A 19,308-nucleotide genomic window follows, 5' to 3' on the forward strand; every position below is an offset into this window, starting at 1 on the left:
GAACCCATGCTGCTTTGAAAACTGACAGTTTATGCCGCTCCACAGCAGGCTAGGATACCTACCATAACTGTGAGTAAATATAAAAAAAAAAAATAAAAAAAAACGCCAAACTCCTCCTAAAGGAGAGGGGGAGGGGGAGGGAAAGGGGGTTCTGTCAGCATGCTGCTAAACTCTGCAGAGTTTTAATGATTATGGGAACTTTTCCTCTTAGCTGCTAAGCAGCTGATAACCAGCCTGCTAATTCCCTTAGGAAAATAAGAACCCCCTCTGCTGGACAACACATATACTGAGAAAGCACTGTTCTATGGCATTTAAGGCATATAAAGGTTTTCTCTTTTTACTTTTTTTTAACCTTATCCTCGCTGCAGGTTACTGCTGAAACAGCAGATCCAACTTCACCCATCACGGCGGGCTCCGTTAACACACGCTCAAAGACTGGGGCCCTTATAAAAGGGGTTCCGCTCCTTTGGGCCTTGTATAGCACCCCACAGGACAGCTTTAGGAAATGTAGCAAGACCAAAAAGCGTCCTGGAGGAAGAAGTGTTATATAGGGGAGTCAACTTCCTGTATTGGTTATACCAGTGTCAACACCTGAAGGTAGGCCTATAACCCACCAAGTAATTACTTGAGACTCTGTGTCCTATGATGTACGATAAAGAAAAGAGTTCACTGCCATTGAGTGGATTTCATCCGAATACAAAATTGCATATCCAATCTTAGATTACCTCCCTGATTAAGCCCTCTAACAGTTGTGTAGTGAAATCTCACAGCAGCATTGTCACACTTTCAGCAGGATGAATGAGTAGTAAAACAGTATTGTAAGTAAGAGGATAAAGGCAGTAGACTAAATTATGAACCAGATCAGAAGCTGATGCAACATTTGAAGGACTCATAGATCCAACTTAGGTTGGTTTTGCCCTGATAAAATACCTGCAAGTTATTTTTTTATGCAAACAAATTAAGATCCTCACCCTATCCATAGTGGGTACAAAAGAGCCCCTCTTATTATGAAGGCTGGAACCAACTTGACTCCGGTAAAGATGTGGGTGGGGGCCAGAGAAGTGAAGTTGTCAGATGCTGACTTTTACGGGCACAAAAAATTATCAGCAATTGCTGGTATCCCAGAAAAATAGTAAAAAAGTTAATCATCAAAACATTTTTCTTGAGATAGGAATAGTTTTCTTGAAACTGAGAAATTGGTTCAAGAAGTTTAGATTAAAGACAAAATCTAAAGTTAGAGGTTTCCTTCTTGACTAGAAAACTTGAAAAACTAATACTTACCTGTTTGTCTTACAAAGGGAACCAAATTTCACAGTCATGAGTTTTTAAAACTCTAGTTTGTCAACTTCTGCAATAGAAAGCGGACGATTCCAGCTCAGTCAGAGAAGTTTCCAACACTCTGAAGTGACAAATTCTTCAAAATTTTTTTATTTCTGCAATAGGTTAATAAAATAATTGCTCTGATAACACCTGTTAATATACATACAGAACATGCTCACCTTTAGTCCTGCGTAAAGATCTCTATGGAGACGTTCTGTGATTAGCAGAACTGCAATGCTGGAGCCTCCTCCATAATTATAATCAATTACAGAGCCATGCAAATCGACCAATCGCTCGTGTTTAGGCAGTGACCTATAAGAGCATATTTGCACCAGTTATAGACATAAGTAAAGGGAGCAAATCAAGCCATTAAGTCTAAAAATCGAGAAAATTAAAAATGATTTTTTACTCCTAAAAAGCAGCTTTAAATCCATTATAGTTTTGCCTATAATCATAAACAAGGTTACTTTGTGGAGCATTACGCATAAAGATTGCCCAACGCAAGGGGGATACAAGTGGAATCTGGAATGTCAAGCAGCACCACTATAGTTTGTTGCATGTTACCATCTCACTTGTACTTCTGCTACATTAGAGTTGTACCTCAACATGTTGCATTCTACCCAGAATGAAATGGATGATAGCACTCCTTCATAACCAACAGGTTTGCAGGGATGAAAAAAATAAAAATCTCGCTACCAGGGTCCCTGGAAGGGACCAAAAAAAATATTTTTTTTTTATATACTGGCATCTACCAAGAACGGAAAAATATCAGTGTGGTCTGTGCCCTACAAAAAGTAATTGGAATACTAAAGACGCTGATTGCAAGACTGGATTTTTTATTTTTTTGCATCCAATTAGTTATAGAATTACTAATACCATCTCATGCTTGGTAACTGGCATCGGGGCATTTTAGATAAACACATGCCAAATGTTGACTGTATACATTTACAATGCATTCAATGAGCAAATCTATTTTTACTCTATCATCTGAAATCTGGATCTTCAATAAAGTGCAATCCTTAATACCTTAGCATGAAGATTAGTGAGAAAGTGTCCCTACAGCAGCTTTTTTAGGTTTGTGGGACACTGCACAATTTTTGATTTGGAGAGTGGGATAAACCCAGCTTAAAATAAAAAATAAAACCTAGACAAACATTTTTGCTACCTACAGATGAAGCACTTTTGTGCCAATATTTGCTTTCCTGACAGGCTTTGAATGCTTTCCTCTTTTGAATCCAAGTGCGACTGATACCCCATTGGCCTGGCTTAATCTCATTACTATATTCTTCACTGCTAGCCCTGTCCTCTCAACACCCACAAACTTACACTCAAAAAAGGTAATCCAATTTGGGAGTGGAGCTGGACAACCAGGAGTCCAAAACTTGGAGTACAACTAAATCCTGCTCCACTAAGGTTTTAGGCTGGGTTCACACTGCAGCGATGCGGGAACGCCGCGAATCTGCGGCGGGTTCCCGCATCGCATGCCTCCCGGCGGCAGTTCACACTGCCCTATGCCAACTTCTGGGAGTGTCAGTGATATGTTAATGACCCCCCCAGATAAGTTTGCATATCGCAGTGCGATCTGCAATCTCGGACAGGAATCGGATCACATGGTGTGAACACCCATGCGATTCGATTCTGCTGCGGACCAAAAAATGGGTCCTGTGCGAGTTTGGGGCGGGTGCGATGCGAATTCAGCCATACTATCTGTATGGCTGAACCCGCATCGCACAGAGATCGGATGTGATTTGCACTGCAGTGCGGTGCGAATCACATCCGGTTCTCGTAGCCACAGCAGTGTGAACCCAGCCTTAAACCATCAAGACAAAGTACAAAGTGATGATTAAACGGTACCTGGTCCCCCTAGAACCGCTCATTATGTCCTGGGATATTCCGCTGTGTGCATTCGAGACTGTGGACAGGTGGGCACCTTCTTTCAAATGTGGTAGACCTGCCCTGTGGTACAACGATTGTGGACTGTTTTTTCTCAGATAACCTCCAAACTTTTAGAATCCTGTCTTGTTTTTGGCCCAGTATGTCCTTCCTAGTTTTAAATCCCTTGGCATTCCCAAGCAAAAAATGCATCCGAGTTCCATGGAGTTTTTTTTTCTTCAAGTCAGCTTTTTTTTTTTTTACAAAATTTTCTGCTGTATGCATGTCAACGTTTGTGCCAAAGACTGCTTACATATAGCGCACACAGCAAATGCACTCTATTGGAGCCAACAATAGAAGAATCTGCACTGTGATGTGGTAAACAAATAGTGCTGCAGCTTTTACATACATGTAGTAATCATAACCCATAAAGCTGCACAATTAAATAGTTAAGAATCGTTATCACGATTTTTTCCACCTTGCGATATTGACAAAGTATTTTCCCGATTATTCCTATGCAGATAATATTCTGCTCTGCTTTAGCTGACAGCCATCAAAAGGAAAAAATAAAAAAGCCAATCTGCAAAGTACCACAACATTCTTTAGCAGTGGAACCAAGTATAAACATTGTAACGATTTGTCCTTTAGATCAAAGGAATACACTTTGGTGTGTAATTGAGGGAAGTTTAACCACTAAACCTTTTTTCTGACATTTGTTGGTTTCAAGTTAAAATCTTTTTTTGGCTAGAAAGTTTTAGTACCCCCAAACATTTTTTTTTAGCAGAGACCATAGAGAATAAAATGGTGGTGGTTGCAATATTTTATGTCACACTGCATTTGCACAACAGTCTTTCAAATGCAATTTTTTGGGGAAAAAATACACTTTAATGAATAATAAAAAAAATGAACCCATAAAGGTAGCCTGAGTTTTTTGTATAATGTGAAAGGTTTTACGCTGCGAGAATCAATCTTTATTCTAAGCAAAAAAATTGTGATTCTCATTTTGGCCAGAATCGTGCAGCTCTAATAACCCATATAAAAAAAAAAAAATTGTGTATAGCACCACTCTGCAATATTTTCAATAGTGCAACTTTAATGAACCAGTGTGAAAAAAATCTATTAGCATATACAATTCTCACTTGCATGAGCAGCCGTACTCAAAGTGGCAACGCCATTTACATGTTGGCCCTGAAAGAATGTCATTCACACAAAGCCCACACATGCGCGGAATGACCAGCCTTAAGTTACTTATGAAGGACTGAATTGCAGTAATTCTGCACGTGCAGCGTCAAGTGAGTCCTTCAGGGCCAACATGCATTTTTCATTGTTAGGATGTGGATGGCTCAAGCCACCTAGCATCATTTACTGCTAGGATGCTAGGGGCTTCTGCTGCCTAGTGTCCTAGCAACCAATAGTGCACATTTCCATACACCCGTGTTTGAGGTGTTAACATTTAGCAATTTCTACCTGTCCAAAAACATTTATAAAATTTCCCTTTAAAGAAAAACGGCCAGAAAGGAGTCACTAGTATTATATTAGAGCTCAAGCAATGTCAAAGTGCTCAATCAAACCACTAGGGGAGTTTGTATTCATGTACAAAGACACTGAATGTATATACATGTCAATGTGTGAAACATTTTTCCCCCCAAAGTGTTTTATTGAACATAAGAAAATAGACAGTTCCAGAGCATGATCAGTACACAAACTGCATAGTACAGCATACAATGTATCCACCACTCCCATCTATGACCAAGTACATTTTTTAATATACAAGCAATTACCCTTGATTGAATTTGCAGGTCAGACAATACACACTGGTACCTGGCCTATATATTCATTGGGATCAATATGTCCTATGTACGTTTTAAAATAAGTGCTCATACACCAAATCCCCCTGGGCTAGACCAGGGACATCTAACCAAGGGGGCCAAAGTGTCTTGTATTTTTTGCCGGTCCCCCTACGCTGATAGATACATTTTTCCCCAAACGGAGAGTGACCCCCAATCGTGTAATCCATTCTCGCACTGTAGGAGGATCAGTGGCTTTCCAGTGCCTTAGTATCAACTTGCGAGCCTGAAACAGAGCTCTATCGATGGCCTGCTTAGGGATATCCTCCATCAGAAGGCCATCTATTATCCCCAGCAAGCAAGGTTTAGGGTCTAAAAGGTATCTGGACCTGGAAAGCCCCGTTAAGAACGTCAATGACTCTCTTCTAGTATAAGTGCAGCTTAGGACACCGCCATAAAAGATGAATGAGATCACCATGATCTCTACAGCATCTGGTGCAAGTGGGATCTGTGCTCAACCCCATACGGGCCAATCTGGCCGGTGTGTAGTGTACCCTGTGGAGTATATAGAGCTGCGATAGTCTGAGCCACGTTCAGTGAGCACATGGGGACTGCCTGTAGGGCTTCCTTCCACTACTCCTCTGCAAATGCACCAACATCTTGTTCCCATTGGGACACTGCCCTCAAAGGTGTGTCTCGTAGGAAGAGATTTAACAATATGGCATAACAGCAGGATATAAACCTTGTAGGTGGTTACTTCAAACAGGTAAATGAAGACTAATGTAGAGTCCAGAGCCCAAATGTCTGTCCCCCTCTGGGCCTCAAGTTAAGTTGCATGTAGTAAAAATGCAGAGAAGCCGGGACCTGAAAGCTACCCTTACCTAAGCTCTGGGAAGGATCTTAATCTGCCATCTTTAAATATGTGGGTCATGTGCGACACCCCGTACTGTTTCCATTTCAGACCATATGGTAATTTTGCTATTTCCTGATAATAGTGATTATCCCATATAGGGCTATACTTGGTGGACCAGTTTACACAGTGGAGAATCCTGACCTTATTTCAAATCTTCTGCATGAGAGCATATATGGGAAAGATTGTTATATTTAGTATATTTAAGGGCCTCCAACCAGTCTGCAACCCCTCTGTCATGAAACTGAGCAGTTGGGCAGAGTCGTCCAAAAAGTTCAGAGCTGAATCCTGTTTGGGACGTACAACCTGTGCAATATGCTGCATCTGTGAGGCTAGGTAGTACAGCCAGGGATTGTGTAACGCCAAACTACCTGCGTCTTTTGGGGGCTGTAGCTGCTCAAGTTTGATCCTAGGAGGCTTTGTGAGCCATATAAGTGATCTGAAAATCAAATTAATGATTCTGAATGAGTAAATCCTTTTTATCAAATTTATTCTCCCCATCAGGGTCAACTTCAGCCTGCTTCACACCTTGACTCGATCATGACAACGATTGGTCAAGGGGGTTAGGCTTAGGTTAACAGTCCAACAGACGGGCTGTAACCTGTATGGCCGGATACCTGAAGGGTGCCGATACTGGGATATCCTGTATGGTCTGTTGGGATGGGGGTAGCTCATGGTCCAGCAGCAGTAAGGAGGACTTAGTTCAGTTAATAACTAGGCCGGAATACTCTCCAAACCATCTAACAACTTTCATCACCTCTGTCAGTTTAGTGGATGTATCGCCCAGGAGCAGTATGGTGTCTGTGTACAACAATCATCTTCTGGAGGTCGCTATAGTGAAATCCTTGTATTAAGGGGTTAGCTTGAATTAGGGCAGCCAGGGGCTCGATGGCTAGAGCAAATAGGGGCAGCCCTGTCTCGTGCCTCTGTGTAAGTTAAGGTAGACGCGCCCCCCCCCCCTCCCGATAGCTGCAACTGGAGTTGAATATAAAAGTTGCACCCAGGCAATGTATCTGTCTCCAAATCCAAAATTTCCTCATCACTGCCCATAGGTACTCCCACAACGCTATCAAACGCCTTGTGGGCATCTAGTGATAATAGCGCTCGATCGCCCAGGATTGAATGTTGAGAAAGTCTCCGCAGATATATTGGTCGACTTTTGGGGCATAAAGCCGGATTGGTCCGAGTGTATTACAGTGGAAATAACGCTATTGCTAGTACTTTGGCTAGGATCTTTATATAATTTTGCAGAAGGGAAATAGGTCTGTATGAGCCTGGGTCAAGGGAGTCTTACTTTGGCTTTAATATCAATACTATATTTGCTCTGGTCATAGACTGAGGGAGGATACCGGTCTCTTTCGCTGCATTAAACACCTTCAAACAAGTGCGTTAGTATGGATCCTTCATATTACTTGTATACCTCAATGGGGAGATCATCCCCCAGGGCCTTAGAACTGGGGAACAAGCTGGTCATCATCTGCAATTCTTAAATAGTCAGAGGGGCATCCAGCATTGCCCTTGAAGAGGCTGACACACCGGGCCAGTGGACATTGTCCAAGTAGTTTTTCAAGGATTCTAATGAGTATGTTTAGATTCGAATAGAGAGGAGTAAAGTCTTACCAGTTCTGACATAATTTGGTCTGGGGAGTTGGTCACCCCACCCAAGTGGGTGTGCAGCACCCCTATAGAAGGGGACACTTCACGCAAGTGGGCAATAGTTGCAGACAGGTGTCCAGTTTGCTCATGCTCCTCATAGAATGCCGCCTTTTGAAAGAACCTTTTTCTCTCCACAACAGAGGTCGTGATTCGGTACAGTGTATCCTGCGCCGCGAGCCATGCCTCCCTATTAGCCTCTGTCGGGTCTGCCACAAATGCGCCCTCCAGGTCCTCCACCAGCTGTTCTATTCCCTCCCTCTGAGCATTTGCCTTTCTCTTAATAGCTCGGATTTCAGTAATAGAGGCCCCTCAGAACAGCCTTGAAGGCTTCCCAGGTCATGGCCTCGGACTCATTTACTGCGTGGGTACGCCAAAAGTCTAAAATATGAGATTCTATCGGCTCATGGGACGGGAAGAGCTTCATCCAAAATGCATTCAATTACCATGGAGCCGTGGCCAACGTGGAAGGCGGGCGAGCCTCCAATGTCACAATCAATTGGGAGTGATCCAATAAACTTCTGAGAGCATACATCACCTCCGAGATGTATCAATAAGCCGCATACGAACACAGACATAAGCATCCGTGAAAGTGAAGAGTAACTGCTGGAAAAGCAGGAAAAACTGTTTCACTCACGGATTTCTTGCCCTCCATGGGTCTTTCCACCCCACCTCCTCTATAAATTTCTGAAGGGCTGTACGGTTTGCCCCCCTCCCACCAGTGGGTGTTTGTCCAATACATGGTCTGTGTAACAACTGAAATCCCCGATGGCACCTCCGGGTATCTCACTTGGTAATCCAGCAGAGCTCTTAATACCTGATTATGGTACGGGGGGCACAAACAAAAGCTAGAATGCATTTAAGAGAACAACCTGCACAAAAGAAAGACCTATCTCCCATCCGTATCAATCTCGGAGCCTAGCTCCTCGTAGTCAATGGAGCTGTGCATCAGTACACTCACACCCATTGAATACGAAATGTGAGTGCAGCGATAGGCTCTGCACACCCATCAATAGTTCAAACATGTCCCTGAGTCAGACGTGAGGTGCATCTCTTGAGGAAACGATCGCCAGCCATCTGTACCCTACATCAAGGACGAGACCATGGTATGCTTTAGGGGGTCTTGTAACCCCCTAATATTCCAAGACAGCACTGTCATCAGGAAGCTTCAAGTGTATGTCTTACAGGGAGAGAACACTGCTTATCCAACATATCCCCCAGATGACAGGGGGAAGGGATTCTCCCATCATACTGGTAATTCAGTGTCAAATGTTGACTTGGTCTGTAGGCGAAGAAAGCTGAACCTCCACACAGTTCTGGTGGTGCAATCTGTCTGCTCTGGAGCAAATTTGTGCAAAAAAACAGAGCGCACAACAGTGCAGTAAAACATGCACATCCCCTCTGTTGCAGGGCGACCGCCTGTAGGGGCTTAAAGCGGGATTCCGCTCTTTTTTTTTTTCCTTACCTGTGTCACAGGTGGGCGAGTGCTACCTTCGATTGGCATCCACGTCCGGCGTTTATTTGACCCCTGGCGCGACGAATCTTTTCCTCAGGATGACTTATAAAAACCTGCTCTGGCGTTTTCCATTTTAACTGTGGGCGTCTGAAGCCCACAGGCATTTACTTCCTGGTATATGATGACGTCTGGCTCCCAGCATGCTCCGCTCCATCTTGCACATGCTCAGTGTGCAATAGTGGTAATGGCAGATACAGCTGCCTGCCCACTTTAAAAATGGCAAATTCGTACACGCCCTCATCACGTGACCGGCGTCCTAACGAAATCTCGCGAGATTTCGCAATTTCATTGTCCCCCATGGATTCTTGGGAAATAGCTTACAAATTTCCCAGGGACCATTGCGAGGACGATAGCCACGCCTACTCCCACGGGAGGACAACCCGGAAGTCAGCTGAAACATCAGAAATAAAAAGTAAATAATAATTTTTTTTTTCAGGGTTCGTTTAGGTAAGTATGCTATCTGTTGATTTTAATAACATGAAGTTTCATTTTCAGGTACCAAACCACTTTAACACCCACAAGAGTGTAATCATCCTGCAATGCTGAACACTGATGTGTCAGTGGGAACTTTAAAACTTCCTGGGACAATAGGTCTCACAGGGCATCAGAGAGGACGCTAACAGCGGCAACACATTCACTGGTAATCTTTGATGGGTGCTTTACCATGAACACAGTTCCGAACTCGCATTTTTTTGTCAAAGAAATCATTGTATGTTTATGACAGTGCCCTCAGCCGAGGGGGAGATAAGGTAGAGTCCAAAGCGATGATAGGGTCTGTCAGTCTTCATCGGTCGCTGGTCTCTGGGCTTGTGTTTTCATTGGCATCCAATAAGTCTGGGGCCTCAGCTGGGTGTTTAAAGAAGCGGGCCTGGCCCTGCAAGGAGACTGAGTTTCGCAGGGTATAACATTGCATATGGGGCTGTAATTTCTGCAGACGTTTTTTTTTTTTTTTTTTTTATCATAAAGCTGTTTATTTTCACATTGTGGTTTTAGTAAGCAAGGCAGATAGACTGAACAAAAGGATACAAACATGATTAAGGGTTGGTTTACACTGGTAATTGCACAGGAACTGTGCATTCCTGTGCGATTTCACATGCAGTTCTGTGTGGTGCAATTTTAGTCCATTTATTTTGAATTGGCTGAAATGACATCAGATCACACCAAAAGTAGTACACTACTTAGGAAACTTACTGCAACCAGATCACATCACCATGTGATCTGGTGTGGGCAAACGCACTGCATTTGCAACCTTAGTTTGGGGTGTCAATAACTTAATATTGACACCCGCTTTAGATTACAACTACAGTGCATTTTAGATTTCCTGCACCTCATTCTGGTGGGAACTATGGTTGAATATATATTTTATTGCGTGTCAAACAGAGAAAAATAACACAGTTACAAACAGGCAATTGCATCATATACGTAGCCTGGACACCGAATAAGGCATTGCAATATAAACAGAATGAAGAGAGAAAAGAAAAAAAAAGGGGGGGGGGGGGAAAGCAGAGGAAGCGGGTATACCAGGGAGAAGGAGAGAAGGGGCAGGGGGGGAGGTAGAGATAGACAGTAAGAGCTGAAAGAGAGAAGAGTAGGATGGGGGAAGAACAAGGAGAAGCACAGCATTCGTATTAATAGAAGCAAACCTGTGCAAAATACACCTTATTGTTATGCACTCACTTTACAACAAAAATGTTCAGTACAAAAGATGGCAGTAATCAAGTTGTTAAGGTTTGGCCGCTAGGCCACAGATGGTCATAAGGACGACACCTTCCACCAACCAAACCCGGCAAAGCCTGCTCATGAGATCGTAAGGTTGTTAAGGAATGATTCCGTCTGCGAGTGGTGTCGCCAAATGGACCATAACATGGTAAACCTTTCATAAGCGTCATCCGCCTTCGCCTGCAATTCCTCCATGAGCATTGTGTCATTAAGGATAGCCACCCACGCCGAAACAGGGGGGGTGGAATCTTTTTTCCAGTAGAGAGAGATGGCGTGACGAGCCGCGGAGAGAAAAAAGTTCAGGAGATTGCATTTCTGCGACCGTATCGACCCAGGGAGAATGGATAAAAGTGCAGACAAAGGCGATGGAGGCAAAGAGGTCTGATACATGTCATTGTAAATCGTAAAAATCTTACCCCAAAAAGGGCGTATTCCATCACATTCCCACCAGATATGAACATATGATCCCTGTGCTCCGTGACAGCGCCAACACACATCAGAGGTGGACGGAAACATCTTGTGTACCGAGACCGGGGCCCTGTACCACCTCGAGAGTAGTTTATATTTTTTCTCCTGTGTAAACCCTGACCTGGAGGATTGATGCGTATGAGTAAAGGAGGTGGACCATTGTGCGGGGGAGATCTCGAAGTGCAGGTCCCTAGACCAGTGGTCCGTGAATGCAGGGAGAGTAGCATACAATCGGGTTTGGATGTCTTTATAGATGTACGACAGGGTATGTCTTGGGGTTTGAGTCGGGTTGCAGAGATCCTCAAATGGTCTGAGCGGTCTATGCGTTTTTCCGGAAAGATGGAGATCTCTGCAAATCTGAGTCAGCGAGATAGTTGTGAGCCAGTCCGTCTTTACAATGGACTGGGGATGTGGAGGAGGGCGGAAATGACTGGTAGTAGGATGAACAAATTGATTGGCTGTGGGCCAGTGCTCACGGGTATAGTTCCCACAGTGTTGCTTAGCAGCAAGGGCCGGGAGGGCCGGATTGTCGAACAGGGGGGTCAACGGGCCAGGGTCCGTGGATAGGGCATAAGGGACAGCTTTAGCATACCACATTGTGAGAGCTGCCCTTGTTAGAGGGGAAATCCCCTGCATCATCCGGAACCTGGCGTGATGTACCCACATAAGGGCCCGTAGGTCCACTGGGGCCATATCTTGTTCAATAAAGGTGGAAGGTTTAAGGCGAGGTCTCGGGAACCAGTCCAAGAGTCGGGATAGTATCGCGGATGTGTGGTACAGTCGGAAGTCAGGGAGGCCTGCTCCCCCTCTGAGTTTGGGGGCATTTAAAACCTTATGTTTGAGTCTAGAGGGGTGGTGTTGCCACACAAACCTACCCACCATTGCTCGCAAGGCCAGAAAAAAGGATGTCGGTAGAAGGATGGGAAGGGTCTGGAACAAATATAACGCCTTCGGGAGGACATCCATTTTAATAACACTCATTCTCCCCCACCAGGAGAGCTTGAGAGTGTGCCATTTTTCAAGAGAGCGCTTAATGGAAGTCAACAAAGGGCTAAAGTTTAGAGCGTACACGTCGTTAAGGTTAGCAGGAATCTCCGTACCAAGATATTTGATCGAACGAGATTGCCATTTGAAGGAGAAGCGTTGCTGGACAAATTTTAGGTCGGTCTGGGATAGAGATACATTTAAAGCTTCCGTTTTGTGTAGATTCAGTTTAAAATTACTATGAGCACCAAACCGATCAAGCTCCTCGAGTATGGCAGGAAGGCTAATGCGGGGTCGAGTGACATACAATAGTAAATCATTTGCATAGAGAGATAGCTTACAGGGAGCCGAAGGGGTGTCGATCCCATGAATAGAACTATTATTCCTGATGGCTTGAGCCAGATGTTCGACCGTTATCGCAAACAAAAGAGGCGATAAGGGGCACCCCTGTCTGGTACCGTTCCGGATTCCAAAGGCTTCCGACGTTTCCCCATTAGCTAGGACCCTGGCAGATGGATTCTCGTATAGAGCCATAATTTTGGAGAGCATGCGTGGACCCAAACCTATTTGCAATAGGGAGGCCTGGAGAAACTTCCAGTTCACCCGATCGAACGCCTTTTCGGCATCAAAAGCTAAGAGACAAGTGGGGATATTGTGTGATTTGGCGTACGAGATAAGGTGTAGGGTTTTAGTGGTGTTGTCCCTGGCTTCACGGCCTGGGACAAATCCCACTTGGTCTCCATGAATGATCGAGGGGAGCAGGGGGGCTAGGCGTGTCGCCAGGATTTTGGAATAGAGTTTGAGGTCCACGTTTAATAGGGATATAGGCCTATAATTTCCACATTGTGTGTGATCCTTCCCTGGTTTGGGTATGACCACTATTTGGGCTTGGAGAATCTGCGGGGAAAGGGGATGCGTGTCATCCATTTCCTCGAACGTCTTGGCCATAAGCGGGGCGAGTTGGGGGGCAAATTTCTTATAAAAGAGTGGAGAGTATCCGTCGGGCCCAGGGCTTTTACCATTCTTCAGACCTTTTATTGCTATAAGGAAGTCATTCGTAGTCAGGGGCAGTTCTAGATTAGAACTATCAGCAGAGGAAATGGCAGGTAAGGCCGTGTCCCGAATATATTGCGATAAATCGGGTGGAGAGACGGAGGGGGAGGGAGTACTCGGGGGGGGGGGGGGATTGTAAAGTGAGGAATAGAAGTCTCGGAACTCCGAAACAATCTCAGAGTTCCAGAACCTCTTCTGTTGGGCAGAGGAAGAGAGGTATGGGATGTGTTGCCTCCGCAGTCTGGGACTGAGAATGCGCGCGAGATGCCTTCCGCACTTGTTCGCCTGCGAGTAGTGAATGTGACGGCCCTTGTGGAACGCGTTCAATGACTTGGCTGAGAAAATCTGAAGCAGATCCCGACGAGCATTCGAGAGCTCCGTGAGAGTGCGCGGTTCTAGAGTGCGTTTATGCGAGGCTTCCAGGGAAGCTATCAGGGAGAAAAGTCGGCGTATATCGTCAGTGCGCGCTCGCTTCAACCTGGAGCCGTGCTTTATAAAAACACCACGGGTGACGCATTTCAGGGCCTCCCATTTGGTCATGTTGCTAGTCTCATCATGGGCATGATCAGTAGTAAAGTCCGTGATGACTTGGGACACCTCAGAGATACATAAGGTATCTGTCAGCAAATTGTCGTTCAGCCTCCATGCGCCTCGACGGAGGCAGCGAGGAAGGTTCCCGAGGGTCAAATGTACCGGAGCGTGATCCGACCACAGCCGCAACCCGATCTCACATTGAGGGGCAAAGTCCAAAAGGTTTTGGCTGAGGAGAATGTAATCAATCCTACTATAAGAGTTATGTGCCGGGGAGTAATAAGTCTAGTCCCTGTCAGATGGGTGTAATAGTCTCCAGGCGTCTACTAGTGTCATGTCTGCTAAAGTGGCTCTGAGCTTGGTCAACGAGGTGGGTGACAGGTGGGACTTACCAGTGGAAGAGTCGAGTCTCGGCACAAGAGGAACATTCAGATCGCCCCCTAGGATCAGATTAGTGGTTCCGAAAGATTTGAGGCGAGCGGTCACGGAGCACAGGAACTGGAGTTGATCCTGGTTGGGGAGATAAACATTGGCAATAGTCAATACATTTTCAAAACACTGCAATTTTAAAAATAAAAACCTGCCATGAGGGTCTATGTCGCTCTCAAGCACTTGTGGTGTAAAAGAACTATGAAATGCAATCGAGACCCCCTTGGAGCAAGCAAGAGGGTTCGTGCTGTGAAACCAGGTGGTGTAATGTCTATCTGGGATAGAGGGTACTTTATCAGTTCTAAAGTGAGTCTCCTGTAATAATAGAACTTTCGAACCGACTTTATGAAAGTGACGTAAAATCTGTCTACGCTTTTCAGGAGTGTTAAATCCTCTACAATTAAGAGAGGAGAACTTAAGATCTATCCCAGCAGACATATCGTACAGATGTAGGCGGCATGATAATTGGGTTCAGCAAGTGCGGCTAAGCAGAAGAGTGTGGAAAAGAGCTGTGCAGCAGGGGTGAGGAAGAGAGGAAAAACGAAGAAGAGCCAGGAAGGAGAGAGGTGAAGAAGGTCAGAGCACTGAAGAAGGACAGAGGAAATGTGAGGCCCTAGGAAGGCTAGGGACATGTAGTGCAGGTAAAAGTGTGAACAATGGTCCAGGAACAGCATGAGTTGATGGTCGCTTAATAGCAGATGATGTAAAATTGTAGGGAGAATGCTCCCTCTAGTGTCTATATGAGGGTAAAAGTGATAGACACTACAACAAAAGAGACTAAAGAATAAAACAGAAACAAAGTCACTAAAGACTCTGTACACCCTATCGTGGGGGAACGTGGGTGAGGTTAACTCAGGGGCTCCACCCCACCTACAATAAACAGTACTAAATGCTAAACAGACAAACAGCACACAGCGCCTGAAAATATAAGTGATAGATGATGTGCGTTACCGAAATCAGATAGCAAAACTACAGGACGGGCAACCGTCCACTAACGTTTGAAGGGCACATGACATCAAGCCAGGGGAGCAAAGTTAGTAGGCTTAGTATAAAAAACATATGAACCGAACAGTCAACCTGAAAAAAGATAAAAAAGAGAAAAAAAAAAGAAAAACAAGGGATCAGATGTTTGACTTTCAGGTCAGAGGTTGTAAAGGGACGACCTGGGTACCAGGAGTCCAATAAGGCAGCCGTAGAGAACGGAGAGGTAGTCACCCACTGTCAAGTGGGGCTGAGAACGTTCATCCTGGAGGAGATCTGGTGGTACGGGAGCGGGACCTCTTCTTCTTGGTCTGCTTCTCCCATGCAGAAGTGCTGGGCAGGCCAGGGGTAAAGGCAGTAAGGGGCCAATCCGGGATCCTGGTTTGGGGCAGTTCAAAAGTGCCAAGGAAGTTGGGCAAGTCCCCTAGCGTGCGGAATGTAGCAGATTTACCCTCATGGGAGGCGAAAAGGTGAAAAGGGAATCCCCATCGATACTTGATCTGTTTGGCATGCAAAGCGTCGGTGACTGGCCTCAGGGCCTTCCGCATCAGCAGTGTCTGCTTAGAGAGATCCGTCAGGAGCATAACCGGTGTGCTGTTGAACAAGATGGAGTCCTGTGCACGCGCGGCTTGCATTATTTCTGCTTTAATATTAAAGAAATGGACGCGGCAAATAACGTCTCTGGGGTGATCAGGGCTAGGATTGCGAGGACCAAGAGATCTATGAATCCTATCGATTTCAATCGGCGACTCCTTAGGTTTATTCAGCAATTGGTTAAACATGGTGGTGGCAGCCGATAACAGATCCTTGTTTTCAATCTTTTCAGGTATACCGCGAATGCGGATATTGTTTCGGCGGCTTCTGTTTTCTTGGTCATCAACGCCATAGAACAAGTGCTGAATCTGGTTAGTATGTTGCTGATCATGTTCCTTGAGTCTATTCGCAGACTCCTCAGCATGGAGCTCAATGTCCTCAAAACGCTGACCAATGTCTTGGCGCAGATCCTTAAGTTCCCTTCTATAGTACCTCTCTAGTCTGGTTATATAGGCTTCAATGTCACCTTTAGTGGGGAGAGCTTTAATATAGCTCTCCATGTCCCATCCTCTGCTCTGCTTGCCTGTGGCTGGAGAAGGGCTTCTGGAGGGTGTAGGGCTCTCTGGGCTCCCATCCCGCGGCACGGGGCACCCTGGGGAGGACGGAGGTGAGGGGGGCCGGGAGGCCTGTACCTTAGAGGCAGTGTGAGCTGCCTGTGCTGCCGCCGAGCGGGTCGCCGCCATCTTGGATTCCGGCGCGGCCTTGTTGTTCGGTCCCCTCGCGGGGAAAAAGCTGTCGATGTCCCCCGGTTTTTGGGTCCCCGAGGTGCGGGGGGGGGGGTGTGGGGCTCCTCTCCTGCTCATGGGGATGTCCGGGGAAGCCCGAGGTAGCGGCGCTGTGTGCCGATGGGAACGGTGGAGCGGGAGCTGAGCTCTCACGCGTCCTACTCCTCCATGCGCTTGGCCACGCCCCCCTGCAGACGTTTTTTAATCTCAGACAACCGTGAGCGACTCTTCTGTGCTGCAGCCGAAAAGTCAGGGTAAAAGGAGACCCCTGAGTCATTGTACTGGATGTTCCTCTTTTCCCTGGCCAGCCTTAAGATAATTTCTCTGTCAATGTAGTTCAGTAGGCGTGCCAGTACTGGGCGAGGGGAGTTTCCTGGTGGTAGAGGCCTTGTCAGTATCCTGTGAGCCCTCTCTACCGCATACAAGTGGGTAAAAGCCTCTTTGCCAAAGATATCAGCCATCCACTGTTCCACAAACTGCATGGGGTCCCGAACACCACCTTCTCGGGCAGCCCCACTATTCGCATGTTATTACGCCTGAGGCAAGTCTCAAAATCTTCAACACGCATATCAGTGGCCCTAGCCAGTCGCGTGGTGGACTGAGATTCTCATCATGGGGAGTTCATCTTCCAGTTCACTTATTCTGCTCTCTGTAGCAGTGGTCCATTCACATATATTTATCATTTTATACTTTAATATATATATCAAAACACACATACACACAGTATCTCACGAAAGTGCGTACACCCCTCACATTTTTGTAAATATTTTAATATATCTTTTCATGTGACAACACTGAAGAAATAACACTTCTGCTACAATGTAAATTAATGAGTGTACAGCTTTTATAACGGTGTAAATTTGTTGTCCCCTCAGAACACAGCCATTAACGTCTAAACCGCCAGCAAAGTGAGTACACCCGTAAGAAAAAAATGTCCAAATTGGGCCCAATTAGCCATTCTCCCTCTCTGATGTCATGTGACTCAGTGTTACAAGTTCTCTGGTGTGAATGGGGAGCAGGTGTGTTACATTTGGGGTTATTACTCTCACTCTCTCATACTGGTCAGTGGAAGTACAACATGGCACCTCGTGGCAAAGAACTCTCAGGATCTGAAAAAAATAATTGTTGCTCTACATAAAGATGGCCTAGGCTAAAAGAGGATTGCCAAGACCCTGAAACTGAACTGCAGCATGGTGGCCAAGACCATAGAGCGGTTTAACAAGACAGGTTCCACTCAGAACAGGCCTTGCCATGGTTGACCAAAGAGGTTGAGTGCACATGCTCAGCATCATATCCAGAGGTTGTCTTTGGGATATAGACATGAGTGCTGCAAGCATTGCTGCAGAGGTTGAAGGGGTGGAGGGGGGGGGGGGGGGGGTGGTCAGCCTATCTGTGCATCAAACTGGTTTGCATTGCTATTGTCCCAGAAGGAAGCCTCTTCTAATAATGATGCATAAGCCTGGAGTTTGTAGAAGACAAGCAGACTAAGGACACTATGTCCTGTGGTCTGATGAGACCAAGATAAACCCCTTTGGTTCAGATGGTGTCAAGCGTATGTGGTGGCAACCAGGTGAGCACAAAAAGACAAGTGCGTCTTCCCCACATTCAAGGAACCATGAATACCAACATGTTCTGTGACATACTGAAGCAGAGCATGATCCCCTCTCTTCAGAGACTGAACCGCAGGGCAGTATTCCAACATAATGACCCCAAACACACCTCAAAGTTGACCACTGCCTTGCTAAAGAAGCTGAGGGTAAAGGTAATGGACTGGCCAAGCATGTCCCCAGATCTAAACCCTATTGAGCATCTGTGGGGCAGCCTCAAACAGAAGGTGGGAGGAGAACAAGGTCTCAAGAACGTCCACCAGCTCAGTGATGTCGTCATGGAGGAGTGGAAGAGGACTTCAGCAGCAACCTGTGAAGCTCTGGTGAACCCCATGCCGAGAGGGTAAGGCAGTGCTGGAAAATAATGGTGGCCACACAAAATATTAAAACTTTGGGCCCAATTTGGATATTTTCACTTAGGGGTGTACTCACTTTTGTTGCCAGTGGTTTAGACATTAATGGCTGTGTGTCGAGTTATTTTGAGGGGGGACAGCAAATTTACACTGTTATACAAGTTATACACTCACTACTTTACATTGTACAAAAGTGTCATTTATTCAGGGTTGTCACATGAAAAGATATCATAAAATTTACAAAGATGGGAAGGGTGTATTGAAAATGTCCATTTTGATGACAAAACGCGTCTGGCAGAACATGCAGTGACATCACAGCGCTACTGATGGAGGAAGGGCTCCATGTGTGCCGTCCGGCATTATGTTTTTAAATGTCTTCACCATCTGCAATATTGTGAGTACCATTCGTTTTTAAATAAATTTAGTATTTAATACAGTATTATGCTATGGTCCTTTTTTAATTAATATGGTCCATGCCGCCACGAAACACTGTTTGCAGAGGCCAAGGGCTTATTATATACCTGGAGGAGTCTTGCAGTGTTTGTCTGGTCTCGTGAAAAGGCTAAGGCTGTGTTCATATGAATGCTGTCCAAATCTCAACTATCTCTCCAATATCTGTGGTGGGATTCATTTTTTGATATTGAGCACAGCGGTGGTCTAATGAAGATTTGGATGCATTAAGAGACTTACAGCTTAGCACCCCGTTTAAAAAAGCAAAAGCACAGTTTTTATTTATGTTTTATTTAGAACACAAATTATTCATTTTTGCGTGCAGCACTTATCACAAGTTTGATATTGGTTATTAT

The 19,308-nt window shown here is 45.4% G+C and overlaps 1 protein-coding gene across 1 annotated transcript in view; it reads right to left on the reverse strand.

Annotated features, from left to right (window-relative positions):
• Window positions 1-19,308, reverse strand: part of DSTYK (dual serine/threonine and tyrosine protein kinase) — a 504,571-nt gene that overhangs the window by 34,214 nt on the left and 451,049 nt on the right. The window contains exon 9 of the mRNA XM_077481291.1: window positions 1,500-1,632. Coding sequence (XP_077337417.1) covers window positions 1,500-1,632 — 133 coding nt within the window. The remainder of the gene's footprint in view (window positions 1-1,499; window positions 1,633-19,308) is intronic.

The sequence above is a fragment of the Lithobates pipiens genome, unplaced genomic scaffold (genome assembly GCF_037356315.1).
Source record: "Lithobates pipiens isolate NorthernLeopardFrog02 unplaced genomic scaffold, aLitPip1_a1.2 Scaffold_16, whole genome shotgun sequence".
NCBI classification, from domain to species: domain Eukaryota; kingdom Metazoa; phylum Chordata; class Amphibia; order Anura; family Ranidae; genus Lithobates; species Lithobates pipiens.